The following is a 14395-nucleotide window of genomic DNA, read 5'->3' as shown; positions in this document are numbered from 1 at the left end:
TGAAACAGAATTCGTATTCCGTTCCTTAAACTATGAAACAGCTTTCGCATTCCGTTTCAAAAAACATCACTTAATTTTATATGAAACGGATTCCGACATCCGTTTCACACTTTTAGGAAACGAATTACATAAGCCGTTTCGGGAAAAATTGAAAGTTTTGTAGGAAACGGAATACGAATTCCGTTTCACAAAATTGTGAAACGGATTCTGTAATCCGTTTCAAAAAAAAATTGCGAATTATTTTTTCGAAACGGATTACAGAATCTGTTTCAAATTTTGTGAAACGGAATTCGTATTCCGTTTCCCACAAAATTTTTATTTTTTCCCGAAACAGCTTACGTAAAATTGGGTATAAAACGGAATACGAAACCAGTTTTTTGTCTTTTGGCCATGATTTGTCTCGTGAAACCATTTTGTGTTTTGCTATTATGAGATTCAACACCACCCACCCCCTCCCTAAACCATATACATATTATTATTATTATAATAATAAAATGTTGAATTCTGGAAACAGCTGGGGCAGTGCGATTGGCCTATATTGGCTACTGCATTCCCTTTCATGAATACTGATTTCTATTGGATGGAGCATTTTTGTTTCCATATTGTACACTTTTTTAATTCAATTTAATACTTTATATATATATATATATATATATATATATATATATATATATATATATATTATGTATATCACCCAAATACCATTGGATTTGAATAATTGCACTATTGAAAACTAGAATTTCATTTCTTAAAATAATATCAATAAGAAAAAATGTGAGTTGATACACATGATTTGTGCTGTAATTTAAAGTGAGGACAAATGATTGAGTAGAAGAATTGGATTTTTTGCATAAAATATTATTTGTGGATTTTGTTGTTGTTATGAGCAAGTGGAATGGTTGAGGGGTGCAGGTTAGGGTTCATCGTGGATTTTCTGTCACATGCAATATACTACTCATTCCATTCATGATGGTTTGTAAAAGATGAGATAAACTCAATATACTACGGGTATAATAAATAAGAAACTTGAATTGAGTCGAACACAACTATTAGCCAAAGCCCACTTATGCCAAGTAACAGTCATTTAAGCAGTAGCACTCGTCAGAAAAGCTCTTCCAGGTTGACGATTTGCCAGTGGTCCATGGCACCCAACAAGCTGCAAGACAGCATCAAGAAATTTGTAAATTAGATAAGCTAAAAATAGACCCACTGAATGCATAATCAAAAATGTTCTTCAAACAAATCCATATCCAAGTGTGAATTAGGTAAAAAAATAAAGGTCCTCGAGCATGAACAGTAAAATTTCAATATATTCAATTAGTACATCCACATCCAGCTTTTTGTTACCTTAGCATTCACACCATTAGGCACAATCCTGCTCTCTGACTTGTACTTGAGATAATCAGAACGGCTAAGAAATTTAGGTTAGAGGATTGGACTTGGACCTCCTCCTTTAGGTTAGAGGAAATAGGGATTAAAACATGAAACGGATTTCACACTCCGTTTCGGAGAAAAAACCAAAAAAAACACCAAAACGAATTTCATATTCCATTTCAGCATCCTCTAACACAGATTTCGCAATCCGTTTCAGTCAAAATCAAAAAAAAAATTAAGAAATGGAATGTGTATTTCGTTTCATCTATCTATAAAACAGATTTCACAAACCGTTTCGGTAAAAAAACAAAAAAAAAACTAAACGGAATGTGTGTTCCGTTTCATCTATCTAGGAAACGGATTTCACAAACCGTTTCAGTAAAAAAAAAACCTAAACGGAATGTGTGTTCCGTTTCACGCATGTTAGAAACGGTCAGTGAAATATTAAAACGAAGAGATCATGTAATCTATCGCTAAAATCAATTAAAATATACACACTTAACTGCGCAAATGGAGAAAAGGAGAAAAGGAGGCTGCGTGCGGTGGCTGGGGAGAAGAACAGTGTGCACGCTCCAGAGAGGAAGACTTTGTCGAGGTTGTGTGGGAGAAGAGCGGGAGAAGAAGGATTAAGAGTGTGTGGAGGTGTGGAGGCTGTGTGGGAGAAGAGGCACAACAATGGGATAAAAGACCTTGCAGCTAGGTCAAAGATTCATGTTGGGGGTGCAGGCTGCAGGGAATCTGCTTTGTTGGGATGCGTTTTGGGGGTGCAGGGTGTATGGCTTTGGGGGGTGCAAAGGAGATGCGGTGAAAGAGATAGTAACTATTCTTTTTTACCATGGGCAAACATGAAAATAAATTAGATTTTGGGGGTACAGAAGAATTGATTGGAGGTGCAAGGAGAAGCCCCCTTTTCACGAAGGAGTAGACACATATTTTAGGTCATTTCTTCCTACACCTCCACACATTTCATGTGCACCTATCATTAGGGTGATTAAAAGACCAAACTGCCCCCTACCGTAGTCACCACTGTATTGGGGGCATATTTTATTGTTCTTATATATAACACGTTGAAAAAAATTTGACACTATATTTTAATATTGTTTGCATCTTCAAGAGCATGAAGATGATGAAAATGATGGAGAGAATGAAGATAATATTTTAGATTAATAACATTACAATTATGTAGTAAAGAAATACATTTATATATGTAGTTTTTTTGGCTTTGTAGTTTTAACTTTGATAAGTTGATCCTTAGTAATGACTTCATGACAATTATTTTTGTCATGTACTTTGAATTCTTATAACCTTCAAATATATGTTTCATCTATATATATTTTGTCTACCGTCATTTAAATGTTGTTTCCATTTAATGTTGTGTTGTTTCTTACTATGTAATGTGATTCGAGGATATATATTGCAAATTTTTCATCTTCAAGTCTTTCATAAGCAATTCATACAAAATTAAAATAACTTATTTCACATAAAACAACAGTTTGATACATGTGGTATAAAGCAGCTTGAAAATTGTGGTCATTTCTAAGATTTTAATCCATGATTTTGAAAATGTGGCCACGTAAACCTAGTCCACGGATGGAAAATCATAGCCTAAATTTTAGGACACGATTTTCATGCTTTACGCTACGGTTTTATGTTGTAGCCTAAAGTGATTTTTTTTTTGTAGTGAAGATATGTTGTATTGGAACTTACTTGTTAACAATGACATGAGTGTTTCAAGAAGTGATGCAGATGACAACATTTGTATTAATATTGGAGATGATGTGTGATGTTCTTACAAGAAGCACGAGTTAGACAAAGTGTTAAAGTCGAGTTAAACAAAGTGTTAAAGTCAAATAATATGGGAGGGTTTTCTAATGAATAAATTATAAGAACTCATAATTTGTTTGGTAGATGTTAACAAGTTTTTTCAAAAAAGGGTATTTGACTCAAAATTATCCACATGTGTTAGAGTGTTAGCTTGTATGTCTAAGAGGAACGTTAACAACAAATGTTTGAGATGTGTTTAAAAATGCCAATAAACTAATGTCCATTTAAGTATTTGAGAGAAAAAAACGTATGACTACAAAAGCTTAGTTTCAAAATTAGAATCAGAGGATAAAAAAATTAATTGTTGTGTGGATAACTACATGCTCTATACTTTCAATGAATACAATAAAAAGGATGAAAGGTTACATGTGTGAAAATGTTGTAATAAGTTAGGATATCATGATCACATCAATATAATAAATAATAAAAAAATCATTTCCAATTAATGCAATGTTTTATTTGTTGATAATTCCAAAGTTTTAAATAATGTGTGTATCAACCAATATTACAAAATATGATGAAATAGGACAAATGGATTTGCAGATAGGACAAGTGGATGGATAAATGGCAAGTTTGTAAACTATACATTCTAGAAAGAGTTGTCTTTGACCATTGTGCATTAATAGTTAAGACAACCATTTGTGCGTTAAGACAATATAGATTCCGGTTCGAAATTGTTTAGGACACTTGATATCTAACAAGGTTAGGGATGGCAACGGGGCGGGGCGGGGACGGGTTTCGCTATCCCATACCCATCCTCGCATAAAAAATTCATCCCCATCCCCATACCCAAACCCAACGGGTATCAAACTTTTTTCCCATCCCCATCCCCACCGGGTAACGGGTATAATCTCGTACCCATACCCGTACCCGTGTTCTAACTACTTCAATATTAATTTTTATAAAAGAAAAAAAATTACGGTAAAGAAAACATAATATTATGAAATATTCAATATTAGGAGGATTTTCTTCGATGCCAAATACCTTAAAATAAATTATAATTGTTTACATTTTATATTAGAATACCAAATAAAATTTCATGTGAACCAAAACATTTGTTAAATTTGCAAACTACAACATTGATGAACTTAGTTGATAAAATTAAAAAATATTTCAAAAAAATATAAAAGGAAAACAAATATTTAAATTAAAATATATTTTAAATGTTTGTTTACTTCAATTTTTTAAATTCTAATGAATATCTTTTTTATACACTAATAAAAGTTATAATATATCACTTGATGAAAATGACACAAAGAATAAATAATAAACATAATAATAAAAGGAAAACAAATATTCAAATTAAAATATATTTTAAATGTTTGTTTACTTCAATTTTTTAAATTATAATGAATCTCTTTTTTATACACTAATAAAAGTTATAATACATCACTTGATCAAAATGACACAAAGAACAAATAATAAACATAATAATAAAATTTTGACATAGATTTTGTATCTTTTGAACTTCAATATATGTTGGATAGTGACAAAAAAATATTCATAGCAATTACATTAAATTTTTATATTGTAGTAAATAAAAGTTATTTATACAATTAAAGTGGAAAAAATTACAGTATGATTAATAGTGAGTTATAAAATAACAAATAATTAGATAGAATATATCGAAATATTATTCTACATGATGAAAATAAACAATAAATAAAAATATTAAAAGACTAATAAATGTGTGTTTTAGAAATAATTTGAGAGACTATCGAAAGAAATCGCACAAAGGAAATCAAATGTATAATTAAGGTATGATAAAATGAAAAATACCTTCATGAACTAATTATTAAATTATGTTTGAAGTGGTTAAAATTAAATAGAAATATCATTAGTGACCAAAAAATTTGTCATTAAATTACATATAAATTAGTAATTAAATTGGTCACTAAATCAAGTACAGATTCGATCATTGAATCGGTCACTAATTTAGTCATTGATTCAGACAATAAATCAACTACTACCACCAATGACGAAAAATAGTGACTGATATGGGTTACTGACTAAATCAGTCACCATTTCATGTTTTTCTTGTAGTGAATTATCATCATTATATATATATATATATATATATATATATATATATATATATATATATATAAAATTTTAACCACTTCAAACAGAATTTAAAGTGAAAAAATTACATTATGATTAATAATGAGTTATAAAATAAAAAATAATTAGATAGAATATATCGAAATATTATTCTACATGATGAAAATAAAAAAAATAAATAAAAATATTAAAAAACTAACAAATGTGTATTTTAGAAATAATTTGAGAGACTATCGAAAAAAATCACACAAAGGAAATCAAATGTATAACTAAGGTATGATAAGACGAAAAATATCTTAGAGAATTAAGAAAACTTTTCAAATATTAACATATAATTAATGGTTGAAAAATAACGAAAATTATTTTAATGAAACAAAAGAGTTCTTCAAATTAAACAAAAATTAATAATAATAATAATAAGTAAAGAATTTTTTTTATATTATCTTAAATTGAGAGTATAAACATTCTCATGTGAAAGAAAAATTTATAATAAATAAAAATATTAAAAAATAATATAAATATTCAAATGTGAGGCATAATTTTTTTTTAATTAACATACATCATTTTAACATAATTACATAAAGGTTATGATAAGATAAAAAATATATTGGAGATGAGAATGAGTTTCATGACAAATGAAATAATTAAAAGAAATAAAAAATAGAAAAAAAAAATATATATATATATAGGGGTTACTTGATTAATTGTGAATATTTTAATAATTTAAACGAGAATGGAGATCTGGCGGGGACGGGTATTATGGCGGGTATATGTACATCCCCATACCCATCCCCATACCCAACTGAAAAAGTCGGGGATTTCCCATACCCATACCCATACCCAGTCAATGCGGGGATTCCCCGTCAAAACGGGGACGGGTTCGGGCAATACCCACGGGGACGGGTTTATTTGCCATCTCTAAACAAGGTGCAAGAAAAGTCTTGAAAGAATCATGCAATGAATGGATAATGAATGTGGGTCTTAAAATAAAAGTTTAAAACACTAAAATAAGACCGAAAAGTTTGGAATGAGGAAGTTTTTGGCTACTTAGATACTACAAGCCGAAATATTATTAAGGGAATAAGTGAGTTACATAAGATGGTCAAAGAGAATATTTTCGATGATAACAAGAAGGTGGAGAAAAGTGAGCTATTTAGTAAACTTAAATCATTATCTATAAGCATGAAACAATGATATAACAAAGATTAAGGGCAAAATGGCTAGAAAAAACTTAAATTCAAGATACTTTCATTCACAACTAAATTGGAGGGGGTAAACAATAAAATTAAAGGAATGAAACTTCTAGAAAAGTGTTGTGAAGAGCCAAATGTTGTTAAATGAACTATTAAGGATTTCTTTGAGAAAATATTGATAGGAAGAACAATCAATTTGCTATTATTTAATTTCTAACTATATCATTGAAAGCCAATAGAATGTTGACATGTAGTATCACAAAAGAGGAAAAAAGAGTTGCTGTATGGCAATGTGAGAGCACTAGAAGTCTCGGCCGAATGATTTTCAATTTTGGGTTCATAAAACAACATTGGGAGGTTATAAAAAAGGAAGTGAAAAAGGTTGTTGATAACTTCCAAAAGTAAGAGTCTATACTTAAAAGGGATGTAATGCATCTTTTACATTCCTAATACCCAAAATTTATAATTTCATTGGTTTAGATGAATATGGTCCAATCTCTTCGATATGATGTACATACCAGATTATATCCAAAGTGCTATCTAATAGGTTGAAAGGTACCCTTCCTAGTATAATTGATATTACAAAAAAAATTGCGTTTATCAAGGGTAGTGGATTATTGGGCAATGTTCTAATGAAAGGAGGCTAGATGGAAAAAGAAAAATGTACAATAATGAAAGTAGATTATGAAAAAGCACATGAATCGATAAATTGAGATTTATCAAATGCTATAAAGATTGAGATTTTGTGGGAAATGGATCAAGTGGATAAAGGGTTTCTCAGAACCATCTATAATAACAATTTCAATCAATGGTAGCCTAAGAATTCAAGTCAACAAGAGGACTTAGACAAGGAGACTCATCCACACTCTCCCTATTCATAATAAGTGTGTTAAATTATTATTAATAATAAAGAATCCAGTTTATAAATTTTATGGAAAATAAATTTGTCTAATTTTAGAAAAGTTATTGTAAAATAAGAAACAAATTATCATCATGAATGACGTATTAGACTTAAAATATAGGTTTTCAGAATGCAAACAATTAATTAATATTTGGCCACAAAATCTATTTTAGTTTTTATAATTTATAGTTTGTTTTATATAGAGTTTTTTCGTACCCAATTTCTTGCGCTACAATAAATTTCTAATTAATGATCAATTTTACTGACAAAAAATAATTAGTCACTATAATAACAATTTAGATATCAATTTATAAACTAAAATTATTGGTACTAAAATAGTTTTGAGTAAAAAATTATAATTAGTCTCTAAATTTGTAACTAAAATAATTTCTATTATAGATTGGTCTCTAACTTGGTCATTAACATTAACTACCAAAGTTTTGGCTACCATCTAGTGACCAATCCATAATAAAAATTATTTTAATTACCAATTTATAAACCAATTATTTATAATAAAAACTATTTTAGGTACCAATAATTTTTAATTTATAAATTGATATCTAAATTGATTATTATTGTTACTAATTATTTTGTATCACTAAAATTGAATATTATTTAAGAATTTTTTTTAATATTAATATTATTTTTTGTCACTAAAATTAAATATTTCATATGAAATATTATTTGGGCTATCTTATTTCTATATCCTCAGTGAACTTCTCAACTATATAAAATTTCTGATAATATTAGTATGTGTATATTCGTTAGAGGGATATACCAAATACTTTTTCTATACTATTATATATATATATATATATATATATATATATATATATATTATACATGGTAAAACTAAGTCAAAAGTACTTACAATAAAGAAAATAAATTATCAATCACATAAAGGATTGTCATAATTATATATAAAGTGCACTTATGCATATCTAATATTTGATTCCTTTATTATATTAAGTTTTAATTAATTGATAAAAAAAGGAAAAAAAACAAGCTACTTGTTCTTATAGACGTTGGCTAGCTATGATCTTCACCATCATTACCTTATTAAAGGAAAGGATCCCTATTATATAATATCATTTAAATGTTATACCTAAAATGATTGCGTGTGTGAAATTATGGGGAGTAGTTGGTAGTTCAATGTCTATAATAATTGGACGTATAGACTTATAAAAGATAAGAAAAATGTTCACTGTATATGCTACTTTTTGGCACAAGTTCTGTAATAAATTGTTCCAATAAAAAAAGAAATATTATAACTATTAAAATGAATACATTACATGTAAAGTATACTAGACAAATGAGATTGAACTATTTTTATAAATATTGAAATATAAGGTGTTTGAGTATTAATTATTTTTATGAGTCTTTGAAATAAGGGATTGCACTTTGAAAAATAAAAGTGTATTTATAATAGTTGATTATTAGAAAGTTGCAAATTTAAAACATAATCAAGTAAAAAAAGTTAATAAAATCTATAAAATGATTATATAATCACAATTATTAATCTTTTAATTTATGTTATTGACATTTTTTTAGTGAACTCATAGGAACCATTATATAATACTTTTACTAAAAGTTATGGTGTCAAATTTATAAAAGAAACAATAATTTGAAGAAAAAAAAAACATTTCTATAAAGTAGTTAATTTTTTTAAAAGAAGACCTTTGATCGCTCTATACTTGTGTTATTATTAAATTGTATCATAATAATTAAGGAATTGACTTTTATAGAAAAAATAATGTATAATTATACATGTAAAGCTATAGTATAAATAATACATGTAGATGAAGTGTAATCTCTTCTAAGAATGAGAGAAAACAAAAAGGTTGTGATTTTGTGACAACATAGTGTTATATGGAGATTAGTGTCTTAAAAGTGTTTAAGAAGTTGATAACTATGCAAAATTGATTGTACTACCAATCTTTCCAACACCATAGCCCATTCCATGTTCACAATATCATAGCGTTTTTTTCCCTTTTGTATTCTTTCTTAATTTAACTTTTATGTGAGTGTGTAACCAAATGTTATATCGTCCTTTCCGAAAAGACAAGAAAAAGAAAAGGAAAATTGGTATTTTCTTTTTGTTTTGGTCAAAAAGGAAAAAATATGTTTAGCTACAAGAGAAAAAAGATGATCATGTACACACGTACGCCCCTCTTAAGAGACCAAACTTGTTATGAAAAGGTTCAAACACATGGAAATCAATGCTCACTACAAAGGGGTCAAATGTTTAAAATGGAGGTTCATTATATATTTAATAATGAATTATTAGGAACCACATTTAACATTTTCATTATAAAATCAGCGAAACATAACATTTTGACCAAGGAATAGCAAATATTCAAAAACAAAAGACAAATATTTAATAGTAAAAGTTTTGAAATATGTAATATTTATCTTAGCTACTCCAAGGATTTAATATGTTTGTGTAGTGTCATAGATATCACTAAGGACTAACCCTAATTATTGTCTCTGTTGTCGACTAATCTCGCAAATTACTGTCATAAACCAATGTATAAAATGTTTAGGTTGTATATAAAAGTAAATGAATTATTCCATATTAAATATTTGACACCTCATGAACAATGAACTCTAGAATACTAGGCCATGGATTCCAATATCATGCCATCAACAAATCATTTTCTAAGTTTTAATTAAGTAATTATATATAAATATTTTTTACTTAGGTCTCTATCAAATAAATAACTCATAGCTTCCATAGAATCAAAGCTCTTCTGAATATATATAATTAATTGCCCTACAAAAGTGTAGCTTCAAAGTTTTTCTTTGTAAAGAGAATAAATCATGGCATTGTATATTGAACACTTGTTCTTTTTCTTGTTAAAAAAACAATAAAGGGAGTAACATTTTGTAAGTTAGATGCTAAAGAAGAATTTTATATATGAAGTCATGGCGAAAAATGAATAATTTTAACAATTTCAGGAATTAATTAATATGAGAGGTTTTAGGTTACCAGTCACTTAAATAGATATAAGTTCATTCGGCTTATAATAGTAATAGTTAATATTATATATAATACTATCTATATAAATATAAAAAAAAAAATCATGTACAGCCTAACTTATACTTTGATAAAAATATGAAAGCCTAATCTAATTAGAAAGTTTGCTTGGGCACTTCAATTGTACTAAGTATACTTAGTATTTAAATTAATGCAAGTTTTAATAATAAAAAAATGAATATATTGTGAATAAAATTAATATGTACTATACGTTTAATTATAATTATTTTAGGTGTGCAAATACAAATCATACAACTTTAATCATGTATACAAATACAAATAATAAATAAACTAGTAAATGCTGAATAAATTTCCTTTTAATCGTTTTTTGAAAAATATATCAAGTTGGTACTTGGTTAAACAACCATTTCTAAAAACTCAAGCCTAACTAATTATTTGTTAAATAGGTTAGGCCAAGGGTCTTTTAATGAATCATCTCACTTAATTTCATCCTTGCATATATATATATACATGGCTTGTTCACACCTTCTTGGCACTTTGTTAGCCACAAAATTTTTCTCTGACCTCAAGTAATTTTTTCTACATTCAATTTCTTGTCAGAAAGTAATGAATTATCATGGATTATTAAAACAAATCTGAGTTATTCATTATATATATATATATATATATATATATATATATATATATATATATATATATATAATAGGTCTTGTGGAATACAATTCCATTTACACGAATCAATTTAGACAAATTCTAACTTTATGAAGTTTCTTGTTAACCTTTCACACAGACATAAACAGATCATGTGTGTTGACCCCCGAAAAAGAAGAAAAAAAGGAAGTAAATATCTACTTCACAATACTAAGCAGCTTTGTTTTACTTTGACCATTAAGTTAGGCAAACGTAAAAATCATTTTATGGTTAATAGTTTCTTATTTTTCCATTTTAAGAGTAACCAAAGCCAATAATAATTTCATTATTGATCTTGTTTTACAGATATAATTAATATCAAACTACTATAACAATCTAATATCATAGATAATTGAACAAAGTTAGCAATATTCTCTGACTTTTTCCGACCCATATTTTACTTAATATTAAAAAAAAGAAACAGAAAATGGAGACATCAAACAAAAACGCAAGAGAAAGACTGAAAAAAATTGCGATCTACAAAGAAAGTGAGAACAAAAACTTGAAAAAACATTGATTTATAATAAATCTCATCTGATATATAGTGTTGACAATTCTCTTAAAAAATCTCTCTCCACAAATAATGGAATATCTATTTGCACCTGGTGCCTCTGGAATGCTTACAAACAAATCTTGCACATGTTATGTTACTTGCATGTGTGTGACCAGGTTGATCAGATAAAGCAAATGGCTGAACACAGATGCAGAAGTTCTTGAAGGCATCATAAGAAGGGAAAGAAAGCAAAATGGAGAGTAACAATGTCCACCGACCCATGAATATATGAAGTAATATTTCAATCAGATCAATAACGTTACACTAGCCATGCGAAAATCTCAAATGAGCTGCATGCAAACACATGACTAATACACATAAAAAAGATCTTGTTTCTAAGTACAAGGACTCATACCCCACCATTTTTTTTTCCTTCAAACCAGTCTCCACGCACCATATATAGCAGATCGATGTCAAGCCAACCCACTTCAAAACAAAGCATCCGAAGCAGGCTAGAGTCTGTGACGATGAGTCAGGATCACATATATATAACTAAACAAAACTATCTCTTCAAATTAACTATATATACAAAGTGGACCATAAACAAGGCCAAAAAAAACCGAGATATAGATATAGATATAGGTATGGATGAGATGCATGGTTGGTTTGAATTAATTCTGGTGGTGTGTCTTGTTGTGGAAGATGGAAGGGACTATGTCTTGAAGGAGGCCATATTCAGAAGGAAGATACTGGTTGTGAAGAAGAGAGTTGTTAATGTTGTAGGAAGAGTAAATGGAGGGGGGAGTGGCGGCGGTGGTAACGGCGGTGGTGGTGGTGGTAACGGCGTTTGTTGATTGTGTGGAGAAGAGGGTGTTGTGAAAGTGATGGTGAGGGTGGTGGTGGTGGTGGTGATGCTGATGATGCATGTGAAGGAAGAGATCTTGAGGGAAGTTTGACCCGGCTGCAAGTGGAGTTGGTGTGGCGAGCAAAGAAGGTGTGAACATTCCTGCGGCCGCATTCCCTCTCAGCGATGTGGGGACCGGATGGTTGTGCTGACCTTCATACGTTGTTATCACAGTGGTTGGGTCCTGGAATGACCTCTCCACGCGTTTCTTCACTGTGCACTTCTGCGTAGTGCACCTGTAGTAGCTCCTGCAATATTCGTTCACCATCAAAATACACCTCACTTCAACCCAATGACCTCTACTTTCATTTTCCTTTTCTTCATTTTCATTAGGATTCAATCCGGAGAGGAAGAATATTAATAATGTCTCTAGTATATATATAATGAGTCATATCTACAAACAGATTTCTTATATATCATCTGAAATGTAAAGATCTAAGAGATTGATGGAGCTATGATAACATCAGCGGCAAAGGGAATAATTTTATGTGAAAACTATAGCTAGGCTTGATTTGGATCTTATTTGGGTGCAAGGAAAGGGAAAAAGGTGTTCATACCTTGGGTAAGGGCTATTCTTGACAGCTTTCTGTCCATATTTTCTCCATCTGTATCCATCTTCAAGGTGATCAACCTCACTCTTGGTCATGAAGGCAAACCTCGGCTCCTTCTGCTTCTTCTCTCCTTTCTTCTTATCCTTGTTCCTGTTAATTTAGAAGTTACAGATTCTGAGTTGCACCATTGAAGCATAAACAAGAGAAAAGTATATAAAAACAAGGGATTGAGCTAGATCAGGTTAAGAAAATGAGAAAAAAGCCACTCACCCTTTCTTAGAGTTTTCTCCTCCTTCTTCTGTTTTCACCTGCCTATCCTTTTTGCTCTTCCCCGAATCTTCTTCGGCCCCGGCTTCAGAAGATGAAGAAGAGATAGATGAGTTAAGAGTGGCAAGGGTTTCGGTGGCAGCAGTGGCAGCAGCTCCATCTCCTCCTTCTGCAGGCTTGTGGTTCCCTTCAACAGATGAGAAAACCTCGGATGAAGAAGGAGAAAGGCCAAAGGAAGTTGCAAGAGAATTGTAGTCCATGCCCCCTTGCAAACACTCGGTGAAGGTCATGTAGGAGGGATCAAAGGGTTGTTGTGAGTCATAGGGTGTTGAAACCGCAGGGATTAAGGAAGTGGAAAAGTGCTTTTGGTACATGTCAGATCCTCCTCCTCCTCCTCCTCCTCCTGTTCCGTGGTGATTGTTGTGGTCTAGGACAAGGTCCTGGTAGTAAAGTTCTTTAGGTTCAACAGACATGAAGAAGAAAGAGAAGAGAAAGAGAAGTAACAGAAGAAAAGAGTAGTACTGTGAGGTCGCGTATGCTTGGTGGGGACTATGTAGCTTATCTCTTCAACTTAATTAATGTGTGTATTTAGAAGATTATAAGAAAAAGGGAAATTAAAAAAGTCTTTGAGTTTGAATGGGGAGCTGCTATGGTCACTTTTAAAAGGAGGTTGACAAAATACCTTCCAATCACAAGACCAGAAAGTGCTTTCTCATATGGAAACATTTTCAGTCATGTTACTTCCATTAAGGAAACTCATCCATATGTTACTTATGGAGACACCCTCATTCTCACTCTAAATCAACCATCTATTGCTGCTAACTCTACAATTATATACAACAACAAAAATAACAAACATAGTAATCCATATATACTTATATAATAACCTCATCATCAATTCCTTAAATAAATCACTCTCAGCTAAACATGCCTTAGAATATAGTATGAGAATTCCCTGGTCAAGACAAAATGTAGAGTTTGCCGTATACATTGAGTGAGCACACAGATATTATATATATATATATATAAAATCTAATCACTCTTATGTAATCTCAATTAATATTTGGCATAACCGAATCTTCAGCCTTTTGAAACTCAAAGAGTTGGCATAAAAATGTGGTTCATTTTTTAAATTTGCT

The 14395-nt window shown here is 30.1% G+C and overlaps 1 protein-coding gene across 1 annotated transcript; it reads right to left on the bottom strand.

Moving 5' to 3' along the window:
• Positions 1-11803: 11803 nt before the first annotated feature.
• LOC114176672 (WRKY transcription factor 28-like) lies at positions 11804-13876 on the bottom strand. Its single transcript, XM_028061783.2, has 3 exons — positions 13260-13876; positions 12996-13139; positions 11804-12686 (listed from the first exon to the last, which is right to left on the bottom strand). The coding sequence occupies exons 1-3, from the start codon at positions 13727-13729 to the stop codon at positions 12206-12208; spliced, it is 1095 nt and encodes a 364-aa protein (XP_027917584.1). The 5' UTR covers positions 13730-13876; the 3' UTR covers positions 11804-12205.
• Positions 13877-14395: the final 519 nt, after the last annotated feature.

This window comes from Vigna unguiculata, chromosome 3 (genome assembly GCF_037176805.1).
Source record: "Vigna unguiculata cultivar grain cowpea cultivar isolate G323 ecotype 2 chromosome 3, ASM3717680v1, whole genome shotgun sequence".
Classification (NCBI taxonomy): domain Eukaryota; kingdom Viridiplantae; phylum Streptophyta; class Magnoliopsida; order Fabales; family Fabaceae; genus Vigna; species Vigna unguiculata.
This window is presented reverse-complemented; position numbering and strand designations above follow the sequence as displayed.

Coding starts and splice junctions, on each gene's coding strand:
- LOC114176672 (XM_028061783.2), bottom strand. CDS start 13,729: ATGTCTGTTGAACCTAAAGAACTTTACTACCAGGACCTTGTCCTAGAC. Junction 13,140..13,259: donor GGAGAAAACTCTAAGAAAGG/GTGAGTGGCTTT, acceptor CTAAATTAACAG/GAACAAGGATAAGAAGAAAG. Junction 12,687..12,995: donor AAGAATAGCCCTTACCCAAG/GTATGAACACCT, acceptor CGAATATTGCAG/GAGCTACTACAGGTGCACTA.